Source organism: Phalacrocorax carbo, chromosome 1 (genome assembly GCF_963921805.1).
Source record: "Phalacrocorax carbo chromosome 1, bPhaCar2.1, whole genome shotgun sequence".
Lineage (NCBI taxonomy): Eukaryota > Metazoa > Chordata > Aves > Suliformes > Phalacrocoracidae > Phalacrocorax > Phalacrocorax carbo.
The window spans coordinates 1,831,484-1,858,867 of NC_087513.1; the positions used below are offsets into that span (position 1 = coordinate 1,831,484).

A 27,384-nucleotide genomic window follows, 5' to 3' on the forward strand; every position below is an offset into this window, starting at 1 on the left:
CAGCACCAAGCAGAGCAGCTCGGGGCAACGTGGGATCTCTCTGGCTTATCCTTACAGCCACCAGTGGCTACTGCTGGGCTTGTCGTGCTGCAGAGCAGGGCACCGGGGAAGGGACCCGCAGTGCTACCATGCCTCCCCAAACACAAAGGCTGGGCCTGGCTCCAGGAGACACTCTAAGCATCCCTCACGCCAGGGTAGAAGTTTTCTCTTTAGCCTCAGGTGAGAGGATGGCACCAAGGTTCTCCTACATCTACCCTCCCATCCCACGCCTTTTCCATCTCTTACTGCCCCGCACTGTCGAGCCCATCTGCTGCCATCAGCCAACTCTGGGTACTCGGCCAGGAACCTTCTCAAATGTCTGTATTAGTGACAGCAGGATTGTCCATACTGTTGCTATACTAGGAAAACAACAACAAAAAAACTTAATAAAGCAGCATCATTAATTGCTAATGAGCAGCTGTCCTTCTTTGGGAAGGAGGGGGATCTCAGGCTGCTGCCCACTGCCTGCCTTGCTGTGGGCTGGTTAAAGTCTACTCCTGTTTCTCTGTTGACTATGGGACCTTTCGGAGTCCAACATTCACGTTGCAGGCAGGGACCAGCGTCCCCCTTCCCAGTTTTTATGCCAGGGTACATCCCCGTGTGGCTGGGCAGGGAGAAGGGGCACAGGCACCACAGTGCCTATATTTATATAGCTGTCAGCGTTCTGCTTTTGGGTTGTTTGGGGGTTTGGGTTGGGTTCTTTTTAAAGCTCTGATAATAAATCAGTCCAAGCCATTGGCTTTGTCCTCTCACCTCACCCCCGGTGCCTCCCTTCACAAGGGGAGATGAGCTGGTCCCTGGGCCAGGAGCATCCCTGACCCTTCTTAGGGGCCTGTTACAGACCTCTGAGGAAGGCTGACCCAGAACAGTCAGACAAGACTGGGCTGGAAACAAGAGCTGGATCTGAGGGAGGATCACTGAGAAAGCTGGAGCCCACAGCCACACCGCTGCTGGCTCTGTCGCCATGGCACGCTGGTGGATCTCCCCTGCCACCTGCTCTGGCGCTGCGACAGAGGACAGCGAGCACTGTCCTGCTCTGTGGCCAGGGACGCTGGCTCCAGCTGAACCATTGCTGGCACCCAACGCCCACCATGTTGAGAGCCGGTCTTGGTGGGCACCAAGGGGCCATCACCCTAAGACCATCACTAACCTGAGCAGTGGGCACAGAAGGGCCCAGAGAGGCACCTGAAGGCTCGTTTAAGGAGAAATGAGCTTGTTTCTGATTTGTACAAAACTGCTTTAATGACAAAACAGCTGAAAAATACTTTTTGGTGCATTTCTAGTGCCATCAGGAAGCCCTGTGTGATGGCCAGACCCGAGTCCCCTTCAGGCCCAGCATCACCCACTGCCTGGAAGGGCAAGAGGCTTTCTCAGGTACCTTCTCCCAGTGCAACATGTCCCAGGGGACAGGTCTGTCCTCGAGACCACACACACTCCCTTCAAGACCCTCCACTAAGGACAATTTTCCTCCCAGCCACACACACGTGGGCTGGAAATACCTCCGTGAAGTGCTCTGGTGTTGAGGCTCCTTCTTGGTTCAGGAGTGCTTCTGTGGCCACCACCCTTCCTATTGCTGAAGCACCGGTGGAGCCAGGCAGCAGCAGGAGCTTCAGCAAGTGATGCTTCCAGACCAGAACTGGCCTGGCTGAGTCCCTGAGATGCCAGATAATGCCTTGATGGGCACCGAACCCAACAAGAGGGTTGGAGAAAGCAGAGTCCAAACCTCAGCAACCACTGGGCGACGGGGCGAAGAAATACACAGCCAGGAGGATGAAGTAGACCATCACTAGCACCGTGCCTAGGGCAGAGAGAGCAGGTTGGAGGAGGTTACTCTCTGGAGCAAGGAAGGAGGCTGTTATTAAGACCTTCTGGTGTGGTCTGGACTAGCCCACTGTAGAGGGCTTTCATGGTCCTGTCCAAAATCTCAGTCAAAAGGTATTTAAAAACTCCCTCTTAAGGATGAAAGAGGAGTGATCCCCCTCAGAGCTGCTGCAGGGTGGCAGCTCCAGCACTTCCAGGATGGTCATCCAAGACCCCAGAATTGCTCAAGCCACCACACGCCAAGAGCTGCAGCAAGCAGATGACCCCAGGGCTGTCTCCAGGAGCCCCCCCACCCCACCCGCACAGAGAAGGGGGGGGTACGCCAAGTCCCACAGCAGCCTCACAGGCAAGCTGTCACCTTGGAAGTAGTCACATTTGCCATCCATGAAGATGTAGTTCATGAGCACCACGCTGAACATGCTGGCGTAGACATGGAGGTCGCTGAAGACAAGCGTGAAGTTGGTCGGCTGCGAGGCAAAGAGGATTTTAAGTTTACGGCCAACCAGGGCAGCCGCGCACTGACTCTGGTTGGGGACTTGCATGTCACCCCTTAAACCCCCTCTGCTACATGTCCCTGGGGCTGGGGACAGCATCAGCCAGGGTAGGAGGCATCTGACCCCGCTCTCCCCTGCACTGAGCAGAGGAGATGAGACAGCGGGGACAGCGGCTGTGCCCTTGCCATGTCTCATGGAGTTCTGTGTGTCCCCAGCCCTGCTGCAGGATGTCACCCAGGGGCTGTCGTGGGGCTACTCACGTAGAAGATGGTGAAGAGCACCAGGATGGGGATCTGGAGCATGCACACCTGGACAGCAATGCAGTTCCCAATCTCGATGCTGGGGAGGACAGAGGACTTAAGAGCTGCCAAGCGCCAAGTCTCTGGCAGCCCTTGGGTCATTCAGCTCGGAGTGAGGGGGGAAAAAAAACACCCCACCTTGGGGAACCAAACCATGCCGCCCAACCTGGTTCTGGCCCCATTTTTTGGGTGACTTTAAGTCCTCTTAAGGGCACGTTAGCATGGATCTGACCTGCCAGTGGCATGAAGCTGGGCAGTCTATCACCAGCGCCAAGGCACAGCTATGGGACTGGGACAGGGCACGAGGACCACGCTGGAGGAGGACACCCCAAAACCCACCCTTTGGGCCATCTCACACCTCAAGCTCAGGTTGTTCTGCAGGGCAAACTGGATGCCGTTGACGATCTCTGGCAGCTCAGGCACCATCGCCAGCACAGTGACACCGATGAAATACTGTGGGGAAGAGGTGACATCAGTGCATGTGTATGGCTTGATCCAGACTACATCCAGGCTGTGGGTAACCAAGCTCCTCAGCATCTTTCCCCCAGCTTTTGGGGCTCAACCCTGCAGCCAGGGCAGGTTCCCATCCCTGGAGGGCACATCTTGGTCCCCAAGGCCACCCAAACCTGGCTTACCACTGTCCCCATCCCCACACTCACCTGTGAGATAGTGGAGTTGGTGAGGATGGGGCTGATGTGCTCCGTGGCCAAGTCGGCACAGGCCGACATGCAGAGGGTGGAGAGCAGGAGGATGATGAGGGCCCGCCAGCGAGACCAGTGGACCACAGCGCTGTGGTGGTGGCCAGGCACTGGGGAAAGAGCAGAGACATAGTGGGACACCCCGGGGCAGTGAGAAGAGCTGCCCTGCAGTTGGGGCATCCCATGGTTTTGGGACACTCACTGTGACAGTCGCTGATGTGGATGTCGTAGATGTGCGAGTGAGTTTTCAGGGTGAAGAAGAGGCCGATGAGGTAGGCAGCGGGGAGCAGGAGGGACACTGTGTACACCAGGGGTCTGTGGGACATGGGTGACATGTTCAGTGCCACCGGGGCCTGGCATGGAGACCCCAGGGGGTTCCCCTACACCAGCTGGGCATAGAAGAGACAAGGGTGCAGAATCAGAGCCCCTCAGGGGTGAGGAGAGGGGAACTGGGAGGGATGTGGGGCCACAACCCAGCCCAGGAGGGGCCACCCCACTGTGGGGACAAACCCTGTCCCCACCCCAGCACTCACTGGACGTGACTGTAGTAGAGGCTGCCGTTGTTCTCCATCTGCAGAGAGAGAGCCTGTCAACGGGGGGACAACAAGGGACAGCCCCGCAGCCACCACCAGGAGCAGGAGCCAGGTGGGCTCCAAGCGTCCCCAACGCCAGCGGTCAGGGGTTCACGTCCCCACTCACCAGGTCAAAGTGGCAGTTGTGGCAGAGGTAGTGGCCCAGCGGATTCTGGGTGACGTTGTGGCACTCGCCGCACACCAGCTTCCCGTACACCTTGGAGAAGAGCGTCGGGGCAAAGACACCTGTGGGGATGGAGGGACGTGGCATGGATGCCCACGCTGGTGGGACCCCCCCTCCCCCCAAACCTAGGGACACCCCATCCCCAACTCACCTCCCACAGAGAGGAAGAGCAGGGCTGAGCTGACGCCTGCTGAGCGGCTGTTGAACCGTTGCTCCTGGTGCCGGATGCCCCCAATCACCATACACAGACCCTTGGGGATGAAGAAAGCCCCCCCCCCAAGAAGTCCCCATCAGTGCTTCGCTCACAGCATCCTCCCAGCATTCTGCAGAGGCCAGGTGCTCTTGTGCCACCCCATCTCACCGGGACAAAGAGGACGCAGCCCACCAGCGTCCCCGTCAACGCCGACTTGACGATCTCGGCGTAGCAGCGGTTGCCCTCACGCGAGCCCTTGATGAGGGCCGTGATGTAGAAGGTGAGCTCCGTGATGGAGCCGAACGTGGCATTCACCACTGCTCCCACTGCAAAGTTGCTCTGGGCGGAGATGCTGGAGGAGGAGGAGGGTGTCAGCAGGGCTGGCATGTGTTCCCACCTTGCCACCAAGTGTCCCCCCGGTCACCGCTCACCTGGCAATGGCCATCCCGATGTAGTAGGAGAGAGGCATGATAGAGAGCAAGGCCAATGTGAACTTGACGGGGGAGCTGGTCAGGCGGTTGTGGCTATCCACGTAGCCCAGCACCAGCGTCACCAGCACCAGCGGCAGCAGGTCTGGGGTGGCCGGTCAAGGAGATGACTGAGGTGGGGTGGGATTTGGGGCCAGCCCCCCGACCCCATTCCCCTCCAGCCCATTAAAGGATACTGACAGCAAAGACATTGATGCCATCCACGGCGTATTTGTAGTAGTAGGGGTTGATGGCATGGTAGCAGCACAAGATCACCTCCCCTTCCAGTGGCACCTCCGTCTGCAGAAGGACAAGTGGGTGACACTGCTCTGAGCACCCCATCCCTCCCCAAAATCCACCCCAGCACAGGGTGTGGGACCCCCACCCCCGCACAGAGGCACCCACCATCCTCAGGCGCCGGACGAGCACCCGTTCTGGGGGCAGCAGCAGGACACGGGTGGCGGTGCGGGCGCTCAGCTTAGCCACGGGGATGAGGACGATGAGGAGCCACGCGGTGATGCACACCAGCCCGTGGGCCAGCGCCAGCAGCGGGTAGCCCAGGCACAGCCACACCACGGCGCCAGCACGCTGCTGTGAACAGGTGGCTGCCTTTAGGGTTTGCCCCTCTAAAACACCCACCCCAGTGTGATGGAGGCACCCGTGGGTGCTATCCCCACTACAGGGGGGGCTCCAGGGGTGCCCATGCTCAGAAAGGGGGTGTCACCATGTCTAGCATGGGACTTACCCAGTATCCAGCGTCTGCCCAGCACTGTGGGCGCCAGCGGCGTGGCATGGGGCCACCGAGCAGGGCTGAGCTCTCCCCCGCGTCAGCCTCACATGCACCCAGTGTCTGGCGGGATCTGGGGACCTGGGGGACATGGGGGTGTCAGGGTGCCGCATAAGACACCCCAGTTTATCCCCCAGCAGGGTCCCGATTTGGGGCACACCATTACCTCCACTTTCTGGATCACTTTGCCAAAGGGCCAGAGGAAATACCTGGCCAGGTCCCAGCAGAGCCACCCTGCGGGGACACAAGCGTCAGCTGTGTTGGGGACACACACATCCCTTCCAGCTACTGGGCCACCCCACAGAGAAGGGACCCAGGAGACCCCAGCACCCATCGGTGCCATTTCAGGCTCAACCAAGAGACCCACGGCTCACCCAGCCCTTCACACAGGGGTCCCAAATTTGGGACTCACCATATGGAGCCCCCACAATGGTGATGAACATCATGGCAGCCACGAGGACATAGAGAGGCGAGAGCCACCAGCCGAAGAGCAGCAGGTAGAGGACATTCCCGCACGTCACCGTGGACCCTGGGGGAGGGGAGGCGCCAGATGAGACCATTGTCACCTGCAGCAGCCCAGCCCCACGCTGCCACCACATGGGGTTGTCCCCAAGGCCACCCACCTCCAGAGCCCCGGATGACGTTGAGGTCAGAGTAGAGCTCCTTGACAATCTCCGATCGGTCCTCCCAGGGCCGTGCTGTCACGTGGCTCTTCCATTTCTTGAAGCCAAACTGCAGCAATATTTTTTTTGAGGAAGAAAAAAAAGAAAACCTGTTACAGCCACCCAGGAGCACCCATGGGTGCCCCCACCCACACTGCAGGCACCCACCTTGTAGTTATTAGAGAGCTTGTTGGCCTCCACAGCGTTTTCGGCTGTCAGGGTGGTTTTCAGCATGCAGCTCTCGCAGACCTCCTCCGAGTACTGCTGGCAGCAGGAGTGGGGGGACATGGCTGCAGGCAAGATGGAGGCGGGGGGTGACAAGAGGTGTGGGACACCCTCCCCCTCCCCCAGAGACCCATGCCCCATCCATCCCACGGCCGACCTACCTGGGGGACTGCGGGGACAGTGCAGGTGGCAGCCCACGTCACCCAGGTCACCGTGCATGTTGTTGATGGCGGCGCAGTGTTGGTCGCAGAAGGAGCCCCGGCGGGGGCCATCACTGTCACCCTGGGGCTCAGGGGCCTTGGGGACATCTGGGGGGTGGGGGGGAAAAGGGGGAGTTTGGAGTCGCACAGAGGCCATGTCCTGCCTGCACTAAAGGGGCTGCTGCGCTGGGGTATCACCCTGGTCCCCAAACCCCACTGGGGACACACAGAGCCCCTGGGATGGTACCCAGGAGGGAGGCCCGGTGTGATAGCTGGGATGTGGAGACCCCCCCCCAGTGCAACGCTTCGGAGGGAGAGAACCCCGCTCCCCCAGTACCCCGCGTGATGCTCAGCAGGGTGGGGGCACCCCCGGTATGCGGGATGGGGGGGGACGCCCCAGTACCCCATGTGATGCTCAGGAGAGGGGACCCCCCGGTGCCCGGGATGGGGGTGAATCCACCCCGCCAGCGCCCGCTGGCCCACCAGAGCCACACACCCCACCCCCCTCACCCGGCGCATCCTGGGTGCGGCAGCAGCAGCAGCCGGGCTCCCCCTCGCTGGCCATGGCTGGGGCAGTAGCGGGTGCGGGGGCAGCGATGCGGGTCCGCCCCAGCCCGCCCGCATTTAACGGGAGGGGCCGGGCATGCGCGGGGCGCGCCCCCGGGAGCCCACCCCCACCCCTCCCCGCCCCCCCCACACCGGGAGGGGCCGGGGCCGACCCGCCTCCGCCGGGGGCTGGGATGTGCGGGGGAGCGGGGGACGTGGGAACGCGGGGCGTGGGAACGGGGGGCCGCGGTATATTGGGGTGCGCGGGAGCCAGGATGCGCGGTGTACGGAGATGCACGGGGATGTGGGGTGCGTGGGGATCGGGGTGTGCGGGGCTGGGGTGCGTGGTGTATTGGGGTGCACTGGGACCAGGGCACACAGCGTATCAGGGCGCGCGGACAGGGCTCGGGGTGCACAGGAACCGGGGTGCGCTGTGTATCGGGGTGCAGAAGGACACGCAGGGTACGGGGCTGCCCAGAGACGGAGATGCGCGGGGATGTGGGGTGCGTGGGGATCGGGGTGCACAGGGCTGGGGTGCTTGCGGGATTGGGGTGCACGGGACTGGGGCAGGCAGGAACCAGGGTGCGCAGTGTATCGGGGTGCAGGACCAGGGTGCCCGAGGGCCGGGCTGCGCAGGAACCCGGGGTGCGCAGGGCTGCGGGGTTCATGGGGTGTCAGGGTGCAGAGGGCCCAGGGCGCCTCCAGCTGGGGTGCAGAAGAAAGTGGGGTGCTCAGGCATTGGGGTACATGGTACTGGGGTACACCGGGACTGGGACAGATGGAGATCAGGGTGTGCGGTTTATTGGGGTGTGCGGAGCTGGGGTGCGTGGGAATGGGGGGGCATGGTGTGTCGGGGTGCACAGGGACAGAGATGCACGGGGATGTGGGGTGTGTGGGGATCAGGGTGTGCAGGGCTGGGGTGCGCAGTGTGTTGGGGTGCACTGGGACCAGGGCCCATGTTGTATCAGTGTGAACAGGGATCAGGGTGCACAGGAACAGGGGTGCGCGGTGCATCGGGGTGCACAAGGACCCGGGTGCACGGTGCATTGGGGTGCAGTGTATTGGGGTGCACAGGGACTGGGGTGTCCGGTGTTTTGGGGTGCACGAGGACCAGGATGCAGGGTGCATTGGGGTGCACAGGGACCGAGGTGTGCAGTGTTTTGGGGTGCAGAAGGACCAGGATGCAGGGTGCATTGGTGTCACAGTGTATCGGGGTGCACAGTGTTTTGGGGTGCAGAAGGACCAGGATGCAGGGTGCATTGGCGTCACGGTGTATTGGGGTGCACAGGGACTGAGGTGTGCAGTGTTTTAGGGTGCACGAGGACCAGGGTGCAGGGTGCATTGGGGTGCACAGTGTATCGGGGTGCACAGGGACCGAGGTGTGCAGTGTTTTGGGGTGCACGAGGACCAGGATGCAGGGTGCATTGGGGTTTACAGTGTATCGGGGTGCACAGGGACCGAGGTGTGCAGTGTTTTGGGGTGCACGAGGACCAGGATGCAGGGTGCATTGGGGTGCACAGTGTATGGGGGTGCACAGGGACTGGGGTGTCCGGTGTTTTGGGGTGCAGAAGGACCAGGACGCAGGGTGCATCGGGGTGCACGCAGGGCTGCAGTGTCTCCGGGTGCAGAGGGACCAGGCCACGCCCAGCTGGGGTGCAGAACAAGCTGGGGTGCCCGGGGACTAGGGCGCATGGCGCAGTGGGGTGCACAGTTTATCAGGGCACACAAGGATCCCGGCCAATCCTGGGGGTGCAGGAGATCCTAGGAACGCACATGAGCCCCGAGCCCCCGGGACAGGCTTTTCCTCAAGAAACACCTGTTTTTGGTCAAAGATGAAAATGTCCGCACTTGAAGAGCCTTTAGCGCGCGGGAAGGAGCCCGCGGGGGCGACAGCCGAGCGGGGCAAAGCCCAGCCTTGCACGTCGCTCCTTGGCGCATCGATGGATTTAGCGATGCTGAACCACAGCGGGGAAAAATACCCCAAAATGAGCGGTTGATAAAACTCTTGTAATACGGGAGCAAAACGAGCCTGTTTTGATATCAGGCCTTTGGAAAAAGCCCTGGGGAGGCAGAGTCGCCAATAACAGTCGTTTCGCACCAAAAAACAGCAGCTTTGGCCCCTGCAGAGATAAGAAGTGAGCGTGCCTGGCCCGAGCGCAGCACAAATTCCACATGCTGGAGGGCAGCAGGAAAAAAACCTGCAGTATAAAAATATATTATCATAAGAAAACACGTGGGGGTTTTGCCCCCGTGAAAACGAGGCAGCGTAATTCTTGTTTTGTTAAAAAAAAAATATTAAAAGAAAATAAAAAGCTTATTTACCCAAACCAGAAAGTCCAACAGGGTTTTCTCTTTCCTTGACGCCTGCAGCGCAGCCCCCCTGCCCCACCTCGCAGGGTCTGAACGCCCAATTACAGCACGAAGCAGGGATTAAAAAAAAATAATGGTATTTTTTTCATACATGAAAGAAAATTAACTAAAACCGAGTCTAAACATTCTGACTTGGCTCTTCTCACGCGTCTCTGGAATTTTTCACACCCTGAAGTTGGCCAAATCACTGTGTCCTTCCACGCGAGAACTCGCTCATGGCTGTGCACGACCTCAGGAGGGCTCTTCAAGCCCTCAAACACGACTGGAGTTTAGTCCCAAGATCAATTAAGCTCAGTTTAAGTGGTGACAGCACCAACGGATATGTGGAACAGAAACAGCAAATGACTTGTGAACCAGAATTCGTTCAGGTGTGGAGCCGGAAAGAGAAAACCTGCCTGGTGTTCATACGTAGAAGCATTTTGGCAGTGAAATGTCACAAAACCCACGCAAGGATTACTTCCCTGCTTGCTTCCCCTCTGCCCACAAAGCAGAGCCTAAAAATTATCCCATTTCATAGTAAGTCCGTGTTTAAGCTGACAACGTAACGCCTCTGCTGAGGTGGTCCCACCAGAGGATCGTTCCTCCGAGCCGGCATCCCGCGGGAGACGTCACTCTCCAAAAATCCACAGGACATTGACTCCCGATAGGCCCAGATTCACCCGCCTGCGAGAACAAAAGGCATCGTAAGAAAATAATCGCGAGTCAATTAAAGCACCTGTTTAAAACGTTAAACGAAACCCCGTCGATTCCACGCTTCGGCAGTTTTAACCCGTACGTGGGTGTTGCACGTTGCTGCGAATAGAGCGCAGCTCTTCCGAAGGGGAAGCCTCGATGTTGCTTTAATCGCTCACCCATATTAAAACTGACCCGATTTCATGAAAAAGCTGTGCTTTTTTGTTCCCCCCCCCCCCAAACAAAAGTTGGTTTTTAACGCCATTAATACCGATTTCGGTTTGAAGTGCCTTCAGACGAGGCGTTTCGAACCAGCGCGCGCCGTTCACACCTCGCGCGCGATGACGCGTCACGACGGGTACCTACCCGAGCATCCCGGATTCTTTTGTCTTTATGATATACAAAAACATGAGCAAGGTATGGAACATGTTGTTTCTGCCCTGAATCCACAGGAAAAGAGAAAAAACCCATAGAAATCAAGTCACTAACAAGAAATTGTTGCAGTATTTCAGGGAAAATAGGCAACCACAGAGAAAGATGTCATGAAATACCATCATGGGGAGGGCTGTCGGGTTTGTCGCCTTAATACTTCATGTTTTTTAATTAGGTAAAACCCAGAAAAAGACCAAAACATGGGTTTGGCTGGATTATCATCGCCAAAATACTATAAATCCCGGAGCTTTTTGGAAAGCAAGAGATCCAGCAACAGCCAGGGCTCGATATCCAATTAAAATTGCCAGAATTTCACTGCTTTGAGATGGGCAGCTTCCCTCGGAATCCCTACGGGCGAGCGCCGGCCCGCCGGCCTCGCGGGGCGACAATGCACGTCGGCCATTACGTGATTCGGTATTTTGAAATAAATTGTTCAGAAAATAAACAAGAGGAAGCCTCTACCTACGTGTTTATGTATCTTAAACAGATACTAAAGCTCTTATTTAGCAGCAGACTAAATAGCACATTGCAGTCAAACACCAAGCTCATGTTTAGTTCCTGCTTTGAGCCAGCCTATGTGTAAAGAGGTGAGAAACGTGGCTAGTTCCTAAAAAAACTAACCCCAACTCAGACCTGCCAGCGGTTGCCCGGCAGCAGGAGACGACCGCTAACAGCGCCGTACCTTGGGCAGGTTGTAGACGTGGCGCTGGTAGATCAGCTCGTAGTGGGGCGGATTGATGCTGCTCTGGTAGATGCAAAAGACGTTTTCGTTCGAAGTGTCTGCGAAGGCAACGTTTCAAAGACGACGGGGGATTATTTCGAGGGGGCTGAGGGGATTCGCAAGGCGAAGGGCAGCTAAACGCGAGCGCCGGTACCTGGTTTGTCGGGCGTCTGAATGAAGTGTTGGGAAGTGAAGGTTTTGCCGTCCGGATACTTGGGGTGAGGCGGCAGCCTGGAGTCGAGGTAAGTACAGAACACGTGCATGATGATCTGGGCACAGAAAAAGCAAATCTCAACTTTAGCGTCCTCAAAAACACAGCAGCATAAACTCAAGCGTTAATTCCAGTATTTGATAGTCTGTGGTTGCAACGCTGACTCAACCCCTCTGCGTTTAGGCGCCCAAGGCAGCTTAATGCTTAAAGCAGGCACGTTTATTTTTCGTGGTTAAGTGGAACAGCGCCAGGCACAACGCAACACAACTGACGTTGCCCATTGGGAGCTCCCTTCACACATGAGCAGCTTTATCCCAGCATCCTGCGGAACACGGCAAAGTCACGGGTTTTATCTAGCGTATTTAGGCCACGGGGTCTGAGCTGCCTGTTTTAGCGAAGGGTTCTGTGCTAGCTGCGAGGATTTGGCTGAGAAGGATGAAATCGAATGACGAAGGGACAGCTTTGCCAACACCACACCTATCTAGCAGTTTTTGCTTTTCTCCTCAAAAAAGGCAAAATAAGAAGCACTGGAAAAACCTGAGCTGGCCACGGGTCTTATTAAGAATTCTGGAATCTGGAAATAAAGTCACAGAATCCCAGACTGGTGGGGGCTGGCAGGGACCTCTGGAGCTCACCCCGTCCCACCCCTGCTGGAGCAGGCACCCCCAGAGCAGGGGCACAGGGCCGCGTCCAGGCAGGGGGTGAATGTCCCCAGGGAAGGGACCCCACAGCCTCTCTGGGCAGCCTGTGCCCCTGCTCTGGCACCCGCACAGGGAAGGGGTTTGGCCTCATGTTCAGGGGGAACTTCCCGTGTTCCAGCTTGTGCCCGTTGCCCCTTGGCCTGGTGTTGGGCACCACTGAAAAGAGCCCGGCCCCATCCTTCTGACACCCGCCCTTCAGGTATTTGTAAGCATTGATGAGATCCCCCCACAGCCTTCTCTCCCCCAGGCTGAACCACCCCAGCTCTCCCAGCCTGGCCTCGCAGCAGAGGGGCTCCAGCCCTCGGAGCATTTCTGTGCCCCCTCTGGCCCCGCTCCAACAGCCCCGTGTCTGTCCCGTGCTGAGGAGCCCCGAGCTGGAGGCGGCGCTGCAGGGGGGTCTCACAGAGCGGGGCAGGGGGGCAGGACCCCCTCCCTCGCCCTGCTGCCCGCCCTGCTGGGGATGCAGCCCAGGGCACAGTTGGCTTTCTGGGCTGTGAGCACATATTGCAGGCTCATGTCCAGCTTCTCATCCCTTAGCACCCCCAGTTGCTTCTCCGCAGGGCTGCTCTCCATCCCTCCATCCCCCAGGCTGTGTGGATACCTGGGGCTGCCCCAACCTAGTGGCAGGACCTTGCACTTGGCCTTGCTGAACCTCATGAGGCTCTCCCAAGGCCCCCCTCTCCTGCTTGTCCAGGTCCCATCCTTCTGGTGTGTCAACTGCACCGCTCAGCTCAGTGTCATCTGCAATCTTGCTGAGGGGGCACTCAATCCCACTGTCTTAAGTCACTGATGAAAACATTAAGCAGCACTGGTCCTAGTACAGACTGGTACTAAAATCTATTTCCAGTGGCGGTAAAAAAAGTAAATCACCCTAATTCTACTTCCAAATACAGAGTTCAGTGGAAGACTCACACTGTAAAGCCTGTTTTCTACTCCCTGAGTTGTTCTGTGGTCTCTTCTAATTGTATTAATTATCTCCGTTGAATTTTCAAAGCCACTGTTGACACTGAGGTGCTGTTCCTCCTGACCCTTCAGATTAACGGGCTAAGCATTGCTATGAGTCTCCTCTCTCGTAGGACATGCAACACCGTCAGATTTCGCACAAAATATTACTGAACCAAACGGCAGCCCTGCTGCTCCCTCTTCGAAAACTTACAGAGGAGTCGGTGGGCAAGTCGGTGTCCCACTTGCGGCCTTTGAAATCCCCTCCTCTGTTCCATCGGAAGGAACTCATGCATCCTCCCTGAGACAGCTCTGAAAGCAACAACATTTATTCAGTTACTGGGGGTTGAAAATATATGGAAGCGGTGTTTTATGCTAATTTCAGGGGCTTTGTACATTTTCTGGTGTACCAAAGAGGAAAAATTCAACTCATGAAATGCAGAAGCATTCTGAAGCCCAGAAGATGATGCCGCGTACCTTTGATCCTTTCGACCAAATACTCCTGGTTCGGTGTAAGATCCAAATACTGCACTATAGCGTTCAGGGTCGGAATAAGCGGAGCTTTAACGAGCGCTGCCTGCTTCAGACTGCTGATGCTGGCTTCTGCAAGACAAGGAGAGCCAGCCCAGGTCAGCCATGACCACAGCAGGACTCCCAACGGCCTCCCTCATCAGGCTCTCCTTTTTGCTGCACCATTTAAAGTCCTTGAAATGTTTAACGTGTGACACTACCCCAAACACTTTTTGATTCCAGCCAAGTAGCAGCTGTCTGCTTTACATCACGGAATATAAAAGCTACAAGGGACCAGCATCCACCCTGAAGAGGAGGAGAGTAACGAGGTGGGGACAAGGCCAGCATCAATCAGTTTTTCCAAGGCATCACAATGGATGCAGCTCTTGAGGAGACGCTACAACAAAGAGCCCACAAAAGGTGGGTTTAAGTTTAAAGGCAGCACATCAGATCTGCTTCTTTAGGGGGCATAAATTTGAAGCAACGTGAAACAGTTCCTTCAGGATTGTATGATGACACCAAAAAAAGAACTCCAGTTCAGAGTTTTTTAAAAAATAATTCTTTCAGAAAGCAGCTGATTTTAAGGAAGAATTTGGAAAAGCACATAGGACTGGAGACATTGGGAGTTTACAGTGAGACAGTTTACAGCACACCTACCCTTGAAATGTTTTGTGACAGCTTAATATGCAATAATCAATGATAATTTGAGCCTGTAATTCCCCACCAGTAAGTTTAGGGAAGAAGAAAAAAAAAAGGGCAGGGGGGAAGGATTATGAATTTTACATGAGACAGGCATCAGTGTGACATCATCAATATTTCCAGGAGTCTTGTGAGGAACCTTTCCAGCTCAGTGAAATGCATGAGCCGGAACAAAGGCCACACCAAGACAGTAACACCTGACAGACCGGCTGTACCTAACACCCATCCAGTGCCCCAGCGATGGAGCGGCCCCTCCATCAGCCACCGCCTCATCCTACCTCCGATCTGCAGTTCTGGACACCCCATTCTTCTCAGCTGAGTGCTCACGGACTCGATCTCTTGGACAAGTGGCACTAGAATAGTCTCGTTAATCCACTAGGAATGAAAAATGTGAAAATTCAAGGTCAGAAGCAATAAAAATGTTTAAAGAAACCAACCAACCCTTAGCTTATATCCTGGTAATCATCACTGTTACAATCACAAAGAAGCTTAACAACAGAAACACTGAAGCCAATCAAGGAGGAAAGTAATTCAATTAGAACAGCAAGTTAGGCAGAGCTTAAATGGCTCTTCAATACCTTCTAAAAGGCTAGAAAACACAATGTAAAGGAGTCAGGCAAACAAATCTCTAGAAAATATCAGATAAAGCTCTTCTGATCAATGAGGAAAGGGGTATTATGAGGCACAGCCCTCCACCCATACAGATAATTTATACTTCGATGTGTCTGCTCCCTCTTGCATTTGCTCCAGGAAATCAGGGAGCTGATAAACTCTACGTGCGGGATTTGTACATGACAGGGTGTGGGAAGCGAAGCAAGCCAGCCCTGGGTTTAGGAACAGATGCTCAGGGATCTGGTACAGATCTCATACTGATCTTTGCTTTTCCACAATCTTAATACTTTTAAAAACCCCCACAAAACACCTACACATTTGGCAGATGCTTTGACTGAAGGGTTAATTCAAAGTTAGATTTAGTAATTATTTTGCCACTGTGTGCAATTAAGCCTCCTCTGTCGTAGCAATTCCTATTGGTAAGATCAAGTTTTTTCCTTTTTGCTTTTTATCACGCTGCTCGGGACTGCCTGAAAAAGTCAACCTTTGGGTTGGAATTTTCCAGGCTTTGAGCCCAGGAGAATGAGTTAGAAATACTGCAGGAACATCAAGTTAGCAATCTGAGTTACTGCAAGGAGAACCAAACCTCGTCATATCCAAGGTGCTTTTGTTGCCCACTCGAGGGCGGATGAACTTTACAAATGTGAAGTTTTCAGAATACAAAAACACTGAGGTCAGGTCGGAATCGCATCTTAGCGGTCCTCTCCTAAGGCACGCCGTGTTTTTATCTCCTTGTGCAAGGCCACCCCGGTCCTCTAACAGACACCGCAGCTCTTCCCTCCTCCTCCTCTGTCACACAGGGGACATGGAGGTGCTTTTCTGCTCTGCTGCACGTGTTCTTAAAAACCAGGTGGGTCTCAGAGACGGGACTTACGTTTCTGAACTTTGCGGTCCAGGAATCCATGTGATCAAGGAGCTGTCGGTTCATTGTCACCCGTGCCCAAACCTATGGAAAGGTTTATTAAGTGCATATAAGAACTTACCAGAATACCAAGAATTTTTACGGTTACAACTTCTGATCCCAATTACAGCACGTAACACAAATCACATTTTTCCCCAAATTCTCATACATCCGCTGGCTGTATCACGTGACTTCCACAGCAGCTTCATACACAATCCTCCCACTCTCTAGTCACGGTACAATCGTCCTGTATGAGCCCCAAATTCAGTTTCAAGCTCTCTGCTCTACTCAGATGCAACTGAACTGTAGGCTTGATTTAAGAGGTATTTGAACTGGCAGCTTCACCAGGTTAATGTGGGAAATAAAGAATATCAATCACATTTAATTGAAGCCACATGAATGGTATTCCTTCGCATCAGACTTCTTTCAGACACAAGTGTAAAGGCAGTGCTTTATATCCTTCAGCTGTTCTACTGGGCTAAATACAGATCAGTTTCAACTCAACTTTTATGTCACAAATGTATTTTATCTAGTGTACGTCTTGTTCTCCAATGGCAAAATCATTTCCCAACTAAAATCAGAATTTGAAAAGTCCATTTACAGTGAAGCCATAGTAAGACAGTTAAATGCTAGAGGATTTCTATCTCCAACATTTTGGTACGGCTCAAATCCAAACCTCTGCACGAAGCTGTGTATTTCAGAGGTCCGTTTCTCCCTCTTGACTACCTTGCTGCCGAATTTACCTCTTCTGCAGCCTGTTTTGAGCTCAGATCAGCTTCATCCTTGTGTGCTGATGGAGCCTGGGACCTGCAAGCCAGCTGATACTGGAACTTCCTCAGCATCTGTGCGTAGTCTGCCATGGAACGGCTGTAGTTCCAGAAAGTTGGGCTGCTGGAAGGAGAGCTGGAATCTGAACTTCCTGAAACGATTCATGTCGTGTACAATTATTGCCAAGTAATTCTGGAAGCAACAGTACAGGCGATATCTCAGTGTATTCAGGCTTTGAGAAGAGATACGAACTGCCATGAATACATCCACCGAAGTCGGGCTGCGTAAACACCGATTTCACCCTTATCTTGATCGTCCTTACCCAGGACAAAAGCCGCCTGCAGGTAATTGACCCCCTTTATCCAAAACGCCTTCTCCACAAGGCACCCCTCTCACCAAGGTGATAAAGCCCCATATCTTATCACAGTCCACTATGGCCCACAAATGCTACAGAGACAATCTGTCAACACACATTTCCCTACGCCGCAACAGGAGCAAATATCCCACCCAAAGGAATACTTTGGAGGAAAACTTCCTGCAGCTCCTAAGCCGTGGAGATGTGTACAAACGATGGTCTTCACTCGTCCTAATGACTCAGCAGAGGACTAAAGTGTTCAGCAGCCGCCTTTAGCAAGGCGATGACTGTAAATGAGTTTGGTCTGTTTACCAGTACGAGTAGGCTGGAATCCTTTGCAGCTTTTCTCGTTGGCAAAAGAACTCTTGAGTAAAACCAACATGACCTTCTTAGCAAGCTTTTTGGATCAAATCTGTTTACTTACCCAGCTGAACTCTGTGCTGTTTCTCTTCTTCAGTTCGAAGGAAGGTGTCCAGTGACTTGAGGTCTGTCATATAGTCTTCCTTCCCAGTAGGAGAATTATATGGAATGGGCGAAGAGCGGTAACGAGACCTCAGCCCGCCGCTTTCCACTGGCCCAATACTGGTGGGGTATGTTGATCCACTGGGAGAGGGGCTGAAGCTGGAAACCTTGGGCGGATAAAAACAAATGGTTGTGTCATATGAGGAAGACAGAATTCCACCTTGATTTGTAAATGACATGAATATAGAAGACTCTTGTTCAGTGTTCAGGTTGGTTTTTTTAATTCTTCGTAGTTGCATTTTGGTTTCTTATTTTTGCTTTTGTCTGAAACAAACTAAAACAAAGTGACACAAGGGGAGAAGGACAAATCCCGACACGACAAATTTGCATCTGCTTTGCAAAAGGAGCAAACTCACATGTACACAACCCTCTGTTGGCTGCTCCTCGCCTTTGATGGTGCACAGAACAAGACAAGGACCAGACTGTACCCTTGGGAGCCGCCTTGGTCATTACCTTATTGTAGCCGCTGCTTGGCGAATAGGTTACAGCACTGCCATAAGAAGCGCTGTTGCTTGACAGAGCCTGTAGCTGAGGGCTGTACCCTGTGATACAACTGGTAGTAAACTTTGGACTGGCACTGGGGGAGCGTGATGGGCTGTAACTCAGCACGCTTTGACCCTGGATTGGAGGAGAAGGTGTCAAAGACGGCGCTTTCTTTGCTGCCAGCTCACGTGGTGGAGTTGTTTGTACCGCTGCAATAAGGAAAAACAGAATTAGCATTGTGGATGCATCAGCCCCAAACTCTCCTCCCCCCTTTAAACGCACAACAAAATGCATACACAATGCTATGTTAAGGCAATTTTAAGATGCTAGAAGGGACAGTAGGAAAATCCAGCCCCTACAGAACTCGGCAGTCAATACACTGACGGCGGGGTGGGGGGGCGGAACGAAGACTGAGACACCTGAGCACAACTCAGTACAAATCCTACAGCTTCAGATTTCAGTTAAATGTTACCAGGCACCCTGCATAACCCTGGGGGCTTCTTTAACGCATTTCATCAGCTAGTCTACCTCTCTGCTTTATGCTTCTTTACCATACTGGATGTCTTAATTTATCTGAGCAAATACACATACGAGATCCTTGAATTTAGGCGATACAGCACTACTCCTGCCTGCTTCCCGTTTCCTAGGGGCAGACTAGCAGCACATACTACTACTGTGCTACCATTTTGCTTTTGGTTTATTTACCTCATCAGGTTCTGTTGTGTTTTAAAACTTTCCTTTGATGTTCGAGAGCTTTCTGAGTGACCGCTCCCTGGGCTCTCATTGTCAGACTTCACACAAAGGTCTGTCTGACCCTCTAATTTGGTTCTTGTTACCTGACGTGTCGTTAGTAGGAAAGCAAAAGTAAATATAAACCTGCACTCTCTGCCTCACTCCTAGTCCCACGTATAGGTTACAAATTCCTCGTTCAACCTTATAATGTTCAAGTTTCTCACTGTCCTCAGCAGCCGCTACCATCCTGTTCTTTTTCACCCCATGTGTTTGTTTCCCCTCCAGTTCTTCCCACAAACACTCAAACTGCCGCCCAAGGTCATGAATTTTAATATGCTGCAGGTAATTTAGTTTACTGCTCACGTCAGATGAAGTAATTCAGAGCTTGCTTCACTAAAGAATTCTGTCATTGAGAAAGAGCGTCTTGAAATGAAAAGAAAAAGAATAAAAAAGATTGCCAGGGTTATTTGTTACACCCACCTGCGTTCTGCAAACCCAGCAGGGTCTGCTGGCCAGGACTCACAACCAAGCTCATCGGTGCCACTGTGTATTTGAAGTACCTCCAGAAATCAAATAAGGCATTCAGGCTGAAGAGAGACGCTAGTGCAAGTTCTAGAAGAAACACAGAAGTTTTTACAATAGCTTGAGCACAAGGAATAATAAGTGTATATTATCTGCAGAAACAGGTAATTATCAGTGCTGTCAGTAAGTACCAACTTGGGCATATATCTAAGATTTTTTCATGCAAGAACCATTGGGAAACAATTTTCCTTACTATGTTAATTTATATGTTAAATGTAATTCTTAAAAATTGATCGTTATCTTCCAAAAAGGACATCAACTACTGCACTGAAGTTTCAGTCTTCTTTAAACATCACCTTCCATCAAATCATGTCATTCGTGATTTGTCTCTCCCTCTTGCTACTTTTCATCCTCTATTTGATACAGCTAGCTTAGACTCATCTGAAACAAACTTTAATTACAGTGAAACACCATCCACACCCACCGTACAATACAATACTAAAACCCGCGGTGTTCTCCAAAGCCTTACTCCACACGTTAAGCAGATTTAAGGCACCATACAAGTTCTTCATGCCCTCTGGCTCAACAAGAAAGCTCAGAGGGCTGTGATCAACAGCACAGAGTCTGGTTGGAGGCCCGTAACTAGCGGTGTTCCCAAGGGGTCTGCAATGGGTCCAGTCCTGGTCAACATATTCATCAATGACCTGGATGATGGCACAGAGCGTACCCTTGGCAAATTTCATGATGATACCAAGCTGAGAGGAGTGGCTGATGCACCAGAAGGCTGTGCTGCCACCCAGAGAGACCTGGACAGGCTGGAGAGCTGGGCCCAGGGGAACCTCAGGGAATTCAACAAAAGCAAGTGTAAGGTCCTGCCCCTGGGGAGGAACAACCCCCCGCACCAGCACAGGCTGGGGGTGACCTGCTGGAAAGCAGCTCCATGGAGGATCTGGGAGCACTGGTGGGCAGCAAAGTGACCCTGAGTCAGCACCGGGCCCTTGGGGCCAAGAAGGCCAATGGTGTCTGGGGGCACATGAAAAGGAGTGTGGCCAGCAGGGCGAGGGAGGTTCTCCTCCCCCTCTGCTCTGCCCCAGTGAGGCCACACCTGCAGGGCTGCGTCCAGTTCTGGGCCCCCCAGGTCAAGGAGGACAGGGAACTGCTAAAGAGAGTCCAGTGCAGAGCTACCAAGGTGATCAGGGGCCTGGAGCATCTCCCTTGTGAGGAAAGGCTGAGAGAGTCACTGAGAGAGGAAAAGGTGGAGAGTCACTGGCCCAGGTTGCCCAGAGAGGTGGGAGATGCCCCATCCCTGGGAACACCCAAGGCCAGGCTGGATGGGGCTCTGAGCAACCCGATCTAGTTGAAGATGTCCCTGCTCAGGGCAGGGGGTTGGACTAGATGGCCTCTAAAGGTCCCTTCCCACCCAAACCATTCTCTGATTCTATGATTCTCAGTTACTTGGGAGAATAAAACCCAGGAGATCTGAATGTCAGAGCTTCGCAGCCTTGCTGACAAAGACAGAATGAGATTCAACTGCCGAAAGCGGAAGTTGTACAAAATCAGTCGTGAAGGGGGATTTGATTTTCTGTTTGTGAAGATGGTTAAATATTTGGTAGTGACTGGCCACGGAGCAACAGTTATATAGATGGCAGGGAGGACAGCTCAGAAGTGCTTAAAGATCATGAGACAGAGCAGCACGCCCTGGAATTCAGTCTTTTATCAAAACCAGCTGGGGGAGGTGGTATATTAAAGAATTATGGGAAAGAAGTTCCGATATAACAGGTTAAAATAAACACTTGCCATGAAGTTTGGATGTGAACTCAGTCAAGAAAACTACCATAAAAATAAACACAATTTTGCAATTCCATTAGTCACGCTGTAGGTGACCCACAGCTGTGATTTCCAAGCTGCATCTCCCAAACTCTGCGAGACTTCTGGCATTTAGCCCAGAGAAGCTTGTTCTCCCTCCGAAACAGATCATGATATAGATACAGTGAACACAGAAAGTATCAGATTACAGATAATTTGGTGATGTTGCCCACATTGAATGTTTAGAACTCTCCAGGAAGAGTTAAAACACAAAAAGCAGGTTCTGGTGTGGTTTTCTGGATACTCGTTCTGGGACCGCATCTGCAGGGCTGCGTCCAGTTCTGGGCCTCCCCAGTTCAAGAAGGGCAGGAAACTGCTGGAGCAAGGCCAGCGCAGAGCTGCCAAGGGGATCAGGGGCTGGAGCATCTCCCTTGTGAGGAAAGGCTGAGAGACCTGGGCTTGTTCAGCCTGGAGAAGAGAAGGCTGAGGGGGGATCTCATCAGTGCTTATAAATACCTGAAGGGTGGGTGTCAGGAGGATGGGGCCGGGCTCTTTTCAGCGGTGCCCAACGCCAGGCCAAGGGGCCACAGGCACAAGCTGGAACACGGGAAGTTCCCCCTGAACATGAGGCCAAACCCCTTTGCTGTGCGGGTGCCAGAGCAGGGGCACAGGCTGCCCAGAGAGGCTGTGGGGTCCCTTCCCTGGAGACATTCACACCCCGCCTGGACGCGGCCCTGTGCCCCTGCTCTGGGGGTGCCTGCTCCAGCAGGGGGTGGGACGGGGTGAGCTGCCAACCTCAGCTCACCTGCCAACCCCCACCAGTCTGGGATTCCTTAACTGTTACTAAACCAGATGACATTTGAATTTTCAGGGGAGACAACAGAAAGCAAAACAAAGTTTTGGTTTAAATTTAAAACAAACAAAAAACCCCAAGGCAAAAAAAAAAAAAAAAAGCTTGTTTAAAAACTACCTCTCCAGCTTTAAAACTGACAAGTGAAAAAAAGAAAAGAATCCTGAAAATTCACTGAAATGCTGCAGTGACTCACCAATATACCAGAGCGGCCAGTATGTGATGTTGTAATATGAGCTTATGAGTTTTCCAGTCCTTAAAAGAAAAACAAGAAGTTAACATTTGGCAACTGTTCGGTCCAGGGAAATATTTAGGGACAGACAAAGTTAGATGTTTTGCTTGTTTGAATCAGGTGTAGCAATTAACATACATTTCGGTATATATCATGCCTGCAACAGACACGTTGAGGAGTCCCCAGGCCAAGACCACTTTCCGGGCTTCGGTCTCTTTCCTCATTTTGATGGTCCTGTCGATGAGGGAAGCCGCTGGGCTCTGTTCTGGTGTCATTATCTGTAACACCAAACATAGAGAAATGACAAAATCTGTCAACTTTTATACAGTCAGATTCTCAGTCAGCATAAGATTAAAGAAAAAAAAGCAGTAATCCAAAACAAACTATAAATGGAGTTTATGTTCAGCCAAAGCCATGTTTAGTATATCAAAAAAAACCCCACCAATTCTTTTTACCAGTAAAAATAGGCAATATTTCTCTGATTAACTCTACCATCAGCACTGCCACCTCATTACTGAGGAACAGTGTCCATTTTCTCCAGTGAGGTGCAAATGAGAGGACAGAGGCAGATTCCAACCTCGTTTTTGAAAACTAACATCCTTCAGAAGCGAGAGGCAAAGCTCCGGTCTCCTCCAGGCAAAGGAAGCCAGAGGAAAGGAAAGGCCTTGCACAGATCTGCCATTTTTAATTGAAATTCCCACTCATTTCAGTAGGTAACAGAGCATTTTCAGACTGTAAAGGCACGTCCTGCGGGTTCAATACATCTGAATGCTCTCTGTGCACCTTCCTTCCTTTATGCCCAGTAACACCTTATGTGAAAGAAACAAGCCCGCTGACTTTCCTGCTAGTCCCATCACCAAAACATGCTACTGTTCCTTCCTGCCACTTGCTTAAAAACTTGTCACATAACTCTTCGCTAGATTCAATGGTGAAATAGTTAACATGAGGATTACTGGAAGAATTATACAAGAACACATTGCCTTGGCTTTTTTTGTGTGTGTGTTGTTTTTTATTTTTTGATGGGTTTTTCATCCAGTTTGAGCCCCAACACTTCCCTTCCTACACTGACAAACATAGCAGCCCTAAAGAGATATACTACCCTCACACTCCCAGCTCTCTCCCTGAACCACATCCTCCTCCAGAAGCTACACTGTTAGGGCACTGAAGTAAAAGTGAGATTAGGTCCCATTCTACTCGTTTAGGAGGGCTGGGTGTGTGGTTTTCACCTCTAGACTGAAATATGTCCTCCCGCAGCCCCTGCCCTCATCTGCTAAAGCACAGTACTGAAGGAAGGCCTCACCTCGATGACTCAAAAGGCACTAATCCCAGTGCCACACACAGGGGTCCCCCATGCCTCCTCTTGCCCCAAACCCCCCAGCTTCCCACACGCATGCCCCTCCATCACACACAGGCCCTGCTCCTGCTCTCCTTGCCCAAGGCCCCACTGCACCCTCCACCGAGGTCTCACTTTGGTCACAACCCCACAGGTCCACGCAGGGACCCTCAGAGCTCCCTCTGCCCAGACCCCACTGTTTCACACGGAGGCAGCCGCCACATCTCCCCATGCCACCCCGGTGGGGTCTCTACAGCTCCCCCCACCCAGACCTCACCGTTACACACAGGCAGCCCCACAGCTCGCACTGCCCGCACCCGTCACAAAAAAAGAGACCCGACATCTGTCCCCCCATCCCGACCCCCGTCACACGGAGACGGGCCCACATCTCCTGCCGCCCTGACCCACCACACAGAGGCGGCCCCACAGCTCCACTGGCCCACAGCCCTGTCATACACGGGTGGCCCTACGCCTCCACGGCACTGCCCGGCTCTAAGCAGCCTCCCCTCAGCGCAGGCCCGAGGAGCCAGGCGGTGCCGAGAAGCAGTCACAGTACCTACCGTAGGCTGAGGGCCAGGAGACGTGAGGGGACAGGCAATTCCCTCAGGGAAGGCGGGAGCACCCCCTTTTCGCAGCCAGGGGTGCGGGGGCACGGCCGGCGCAGCGCTCCCCTCACACACGCCAGAGAAACCCTTCGCGCCCCAACGGTCGCACCAACTGCGCCTGCGCGAGCGCCGCCACCGCCGCGTCACCAACTGCGCCGCGTGGGGAGGGGAGGGGGGGAGGAGGAGGCGGGGCCTGTTGCTATGGTGACAGCGGGGGCGCTCGCGCCGCGGCCGGTGGCGGGCGTCGTGTTTTGGCGGGAAGGGGCGCGTGAGGCGAGCGCCAAGGGCGGCCGTGTTGGTCGCGCCATGGGAGGCGTGAATATGGTGGGGAGAGGGATGACTCGCAAGCTCTCTGCCCCGTGTGCCATTGTTTTCCAAGTTGTTCTGATATCTAAATTAATTGATTACACAAAGTAATGTATGCATTACAGTCAATAGTTAAAACTTCAAGAGATTTTGGGTCTGCTTGCACGCTGCACAAATGTAACTTCATATGTCTGTTCTGTAGTGTGGTAAATGAAGAAGGTTGTGTGAATTTCGTGCTAAATCAGTGTATCCAGAATGCGCTACCTCAGGTAAAGATGGTCCCATTGGACAGGGAGGCTTTGGGTGACACGCTTGTCTCATAGGTCTGGGTGGTAAATCGCACAACATTGTCAGTTTGGTCACATACTGACTTAGCTCAGTGAGATTTTCATGTGATATGTCCTTTCGATGCAAGAAGAGCATCGTATGTCGGCAGACGTGAAGAATTGGGAAGCAGAAAAGTGAGAAAAGCTGGATAGAGGAGTTGGACCTGGTGGGGAAGGCATATAGAGCTGAGGCGGCTGCAACAGCTTGTACAAGACAGGGGCAGCAGCTTTGCAAAAGAAAAATTATCTGGGTTATTCTGATTACCTGGGATATCCATCCTATTTCTTAATTTTTCCCACTCTGCTTCCAATTTGGGTAAATACAGTAACTCCCAAGTTGCCCCACTGTAAAGGCTGGTGGAATGTGTTACTGCTTCATAAAAATCTGGTTATTGGAAACATATGGTAATAAAAATACAGGTGGAGAAAGGGAGCACATAAATTTAAACAGGATGAAAGTTGGTTTGGTAGATTCACACCAATGGATTATTTCAGTTGGTTTGAAAGTCTCTTGACTTTGACTCATTTCCTAAGCAAGAGGATGAAAGCAAGAAGAGCATGAAATGGAGATAATATTTAAGGACCATTAAAAGCCTAATTTGGCCTTCCAGTCTCACACAGCTATTTGAGGATGGGGTGAATTGCCCTTCATCAGTTACAGAGGAATAAGAGTCTTGTTTTGGTGTGATTCCCAGTCTTCACACAGCTCAAGTGGGAGGAGGTGAATCCCACCCAATATCCCCCACGTGCTACAGACCAACAGGACCTGAGGACACCCCAGCCTTCCCCAAATCACAGCCAAAAGACTTAACAGGCAGAAAAGGCGATGCCGTCATCCCCAGGGCTCCACTGGTGGCTGACGTGTTGGGGCTTCCTGAGATGATCGGCTGGACAACGGGTTGCCGAAGGGCTGCTCTGAACGTGGAAATGCTCACCCTTCAGAGAGGGCTTGGCCCCGTGTCCCACGTCCAGCACAGAGGCTCCATGGGATACCCTTTCCCTCTCTTTGGTGGTATTACTGGCAGAACAACCCCTCGCTCCCTGGCATTAGTCAGAAACCAGATGAGAGGGAACGTGATGAGGAAGGCTTTGGGGGGATCAGAGGAAAAATCCTGCTCTGCTCCTGCGCTGGCATTTTGATTATCTGTCTTGTCCGCTGTGCTTGAGTAAGATATTATTTAATTCTGTGTTTTCTGCTGACACCTGCTGGCCTTTAGCAGAGGTTATTGTGGGCCTTATATAAAACTTCCTTGCCTAAAAGGCTTTCACAACCTCGGAAGTTGTTATTTATAACTATCTCATGGCATGATGTCACTGTTAGAACCGGTCTTTAATCTCCAGGTATAAGTTACTAATTGTATCTTGCCCAGTACCCTTCCCATCATCTTGTTGTTATTACCAGGTATAATTCATCTGTGTGCTCGGTGTCCTGAAATGCAAAGCTACAACAGGATCCGATGGAGTGCATGGTGTGTTATAAACACCTGTGACTCAGACATGTGAAATTTGGGGACAACCCTGGAAAGCTGAAGTTCTTGATTTCCTAATTTAAGGGAATTTGAGTTGGAAATAAGTAGCTCTCTTACCGTCGGTGTTACTACACTGGAATATAGTGGCAGGTTTTCCAGAGAGATCAAAATGAGGATTCTGCTCCTAGAATGCCAGACACATCCACAAATGGTGATCCACATACTGAAATCCCTGCTCATTCCTTATCCAGGGCGTTCCCAAGGTGCCTTGTGGATTAGAAATGTGGAAATAATCCATTACTTATAGAAATAATAGCTCTCTCACCAGTAATCCAAAATTAATTGCATTACAGCCAATTAACATTTTGATCATCCGGGAGATGAGTTGCAGATGGAGCCCTTCGCCGTGTTGGTGTTAAAGGTCTAGCTTGAGATGATGGGAAAATAAACATTTCTAGCCCAAGGTGAAAAGTGTGGAATTTCTGAGGAATATGGGCTTGTTGAGAGTCTCAGCAGAAATGGTGAAGGTGTGAGGGTTTCCCTCCTGGCTGCGTTTTCCTGGGTCAGGGGCTGGCGCTGCTCCCTGTGCTGCAGCTGTGTGAGCCTCGCGTCCCAGAGCCTCTCTCACAAGCTCACGCACGCTTTAGGAATTAGCATTATGTAAGGAATTAATGTTTATATGTTCTAAGTAACATCGTGTATATGATGTTATTTCCCTGAAACAGATCCTCCAGAAAGTCCAAGAGATGATGTTCTGACAAAAGGGAGAGCAATTCAAAAGGTAAATATGAGTTTTGTAAGTTATGCATAGCGTTCAAAAAAGCGTTACAGAAAATGCCCGGGACCCCGTGAGAGAGCAAGAGACAATGCAGAATGTATGTGGAGAGGGCAGAGGGGACAAGTGAGGCAGCAGGAGCACAAGAAAGCTCAGTCCAGCACAGGTTGTCTCCACTTTCCTCTTCTCCCTGTTCCTACTGGATTGCCGAATGCTTAATTTGAGGGGATGGGAGATGAGGGAGACTGTGGGCTCGGGTCAGACGTGCTCTGTGGGTATGGCAAGGACAGAGGCTGCCTCTTCTTCTCTAACTGTGATAGGAGAGACTACTACGCTGTATCT

General features: G+C 52.5%; 2 protein-coding genes across 2 annotated transcripts; both read right to left on the reverse strand.

Moving 5' to 3' along the window:
* Nucleotides 1-1,254: 1,254 nt before the first annotated feature.
* LOC135311765 (uncharacterized) lies at nt 1,255-7,276 on the reverse strand. The gene is made up of 20 exons (XM_064441766.1): nt 7,152-7,276; nt 6,603-6,749; nt 6,385-6,506; nt 6,178-6,286; nt 5,967-6,083; nt 5,721-5,788; nt 5,513-5,635; nt 5,173-5,358; nt 4,965-5,067; nt 4,732-4,873; nt 4,469-4,652; nt 4,259-4,358; nt 4,051-4,169; nt 3,885-3,922; nt 3,554-3,666; nt 3,313-3,461; nt 3,012-3,106; nt 2,615-2,693; nt 2,219-2,327; nt 1,255-1,837 (listed from the first exon to the last, which is right to left on the reverse strand). Exons 1-20 carry the CDS (start codon nt 7,204-7,206, stop codon nt 1,764-1,766), a joined length of 2,232 nt encoding a protein of 743 aa, XP_064297836.1. The 5' UTR covers nt 7,207-7,276; the 3' UTR covers nt 1,255-1,763.
* Nucleotides 7,277-9,617: 2,341 nt separating this feature from the next.
* On the reverse strand, nt 9,618-24,294 carry TMEM209 (transmembrane protein 209). Its single transcript, XM_064441773.1, has 15 exons — nt 24,122-24,294; nt 22,367-22,506; nt 22,193-22,251; nt 19,299-19,430; nt 18,057-18,295; nt 17,506-17,710; nt 16,702-16,877; nt 15,932-16,003; nt 14,724-14,820; nt 13,714-13,839; nt 13,451-13,548; nt 11,537-11,651; nt 11,344-11,441; nt 10,596-10,669; nt 9,618-10,220 (listed from the first exon to the last, which is right to left on the reverse strand). The coding sequence occupies exons 2-15, from the start codon at nt 22,501-22,503 to the stop codon at nt 10,166-10,168; spliced, it is 1,683 nt and encodes a 560-aa protein (XP_064297843.1). The 5' UTR covers nt 22,504-22,506; nt 24,122-24,294; the 3' UTR covers nt 9,618-10,165.
* Nucleotides 24,295-27,384: the final 3,090 nt, after the last annotated feature.

What these genes read in the sequence shown, in the direction of transcription:
- LOC135311765 (XM_064441766.1), bottom strand. Translation starts at nt 7,206, where the DNA reads ATGGCCAGCGAGGGGGAGCCCGGCTGCTGCTGCTGCCGCACCCAGGAT. An exon ending in GGGCAGACGCTGGATACTGG is followed by an intron (nt 5,359 to 5,512) that starts GTAAGTCCCATG and finishes ACCTGTTCACAG; the next exon opens with CAGCGTGCTGGCGCCGTGGT. An exon ending in ATCGGGATGGCCATTGCCAG is followed by an intron (nt 4,653 to 4,731) that starts GTGAGCGGTGAC and finishes CTCCTCCTCCAG; the next exon opens with CATCTCCGCCCAGAGCAACT.
- TMEM209 (XM_064441773.1), bottom strand. Translation starts at nt 22,503, where the DNA reads ATGACACCAGAACAGAGCCCAGCGGCTTCCCTCATCGACAGGACCATC. An exon ending in ACAGCACAGAGTTCAGCTGG is followed by an intron (nt 16,878 to 17,505) that starts GTAAGTAAACAG and finishes GAATCGTTTCAG; the next exon opens with GAAGTTCAGATTCCAGCTCT. An exon ending in GGACCGCAAAGTTCAGAAAC is followed by an intron (nt 14,821 to 15,931) that starts GTAAGTCCCGTC and finishes TTTCATTCCTAG; the next exon opens with TGGATTAACGAGACTATTCT.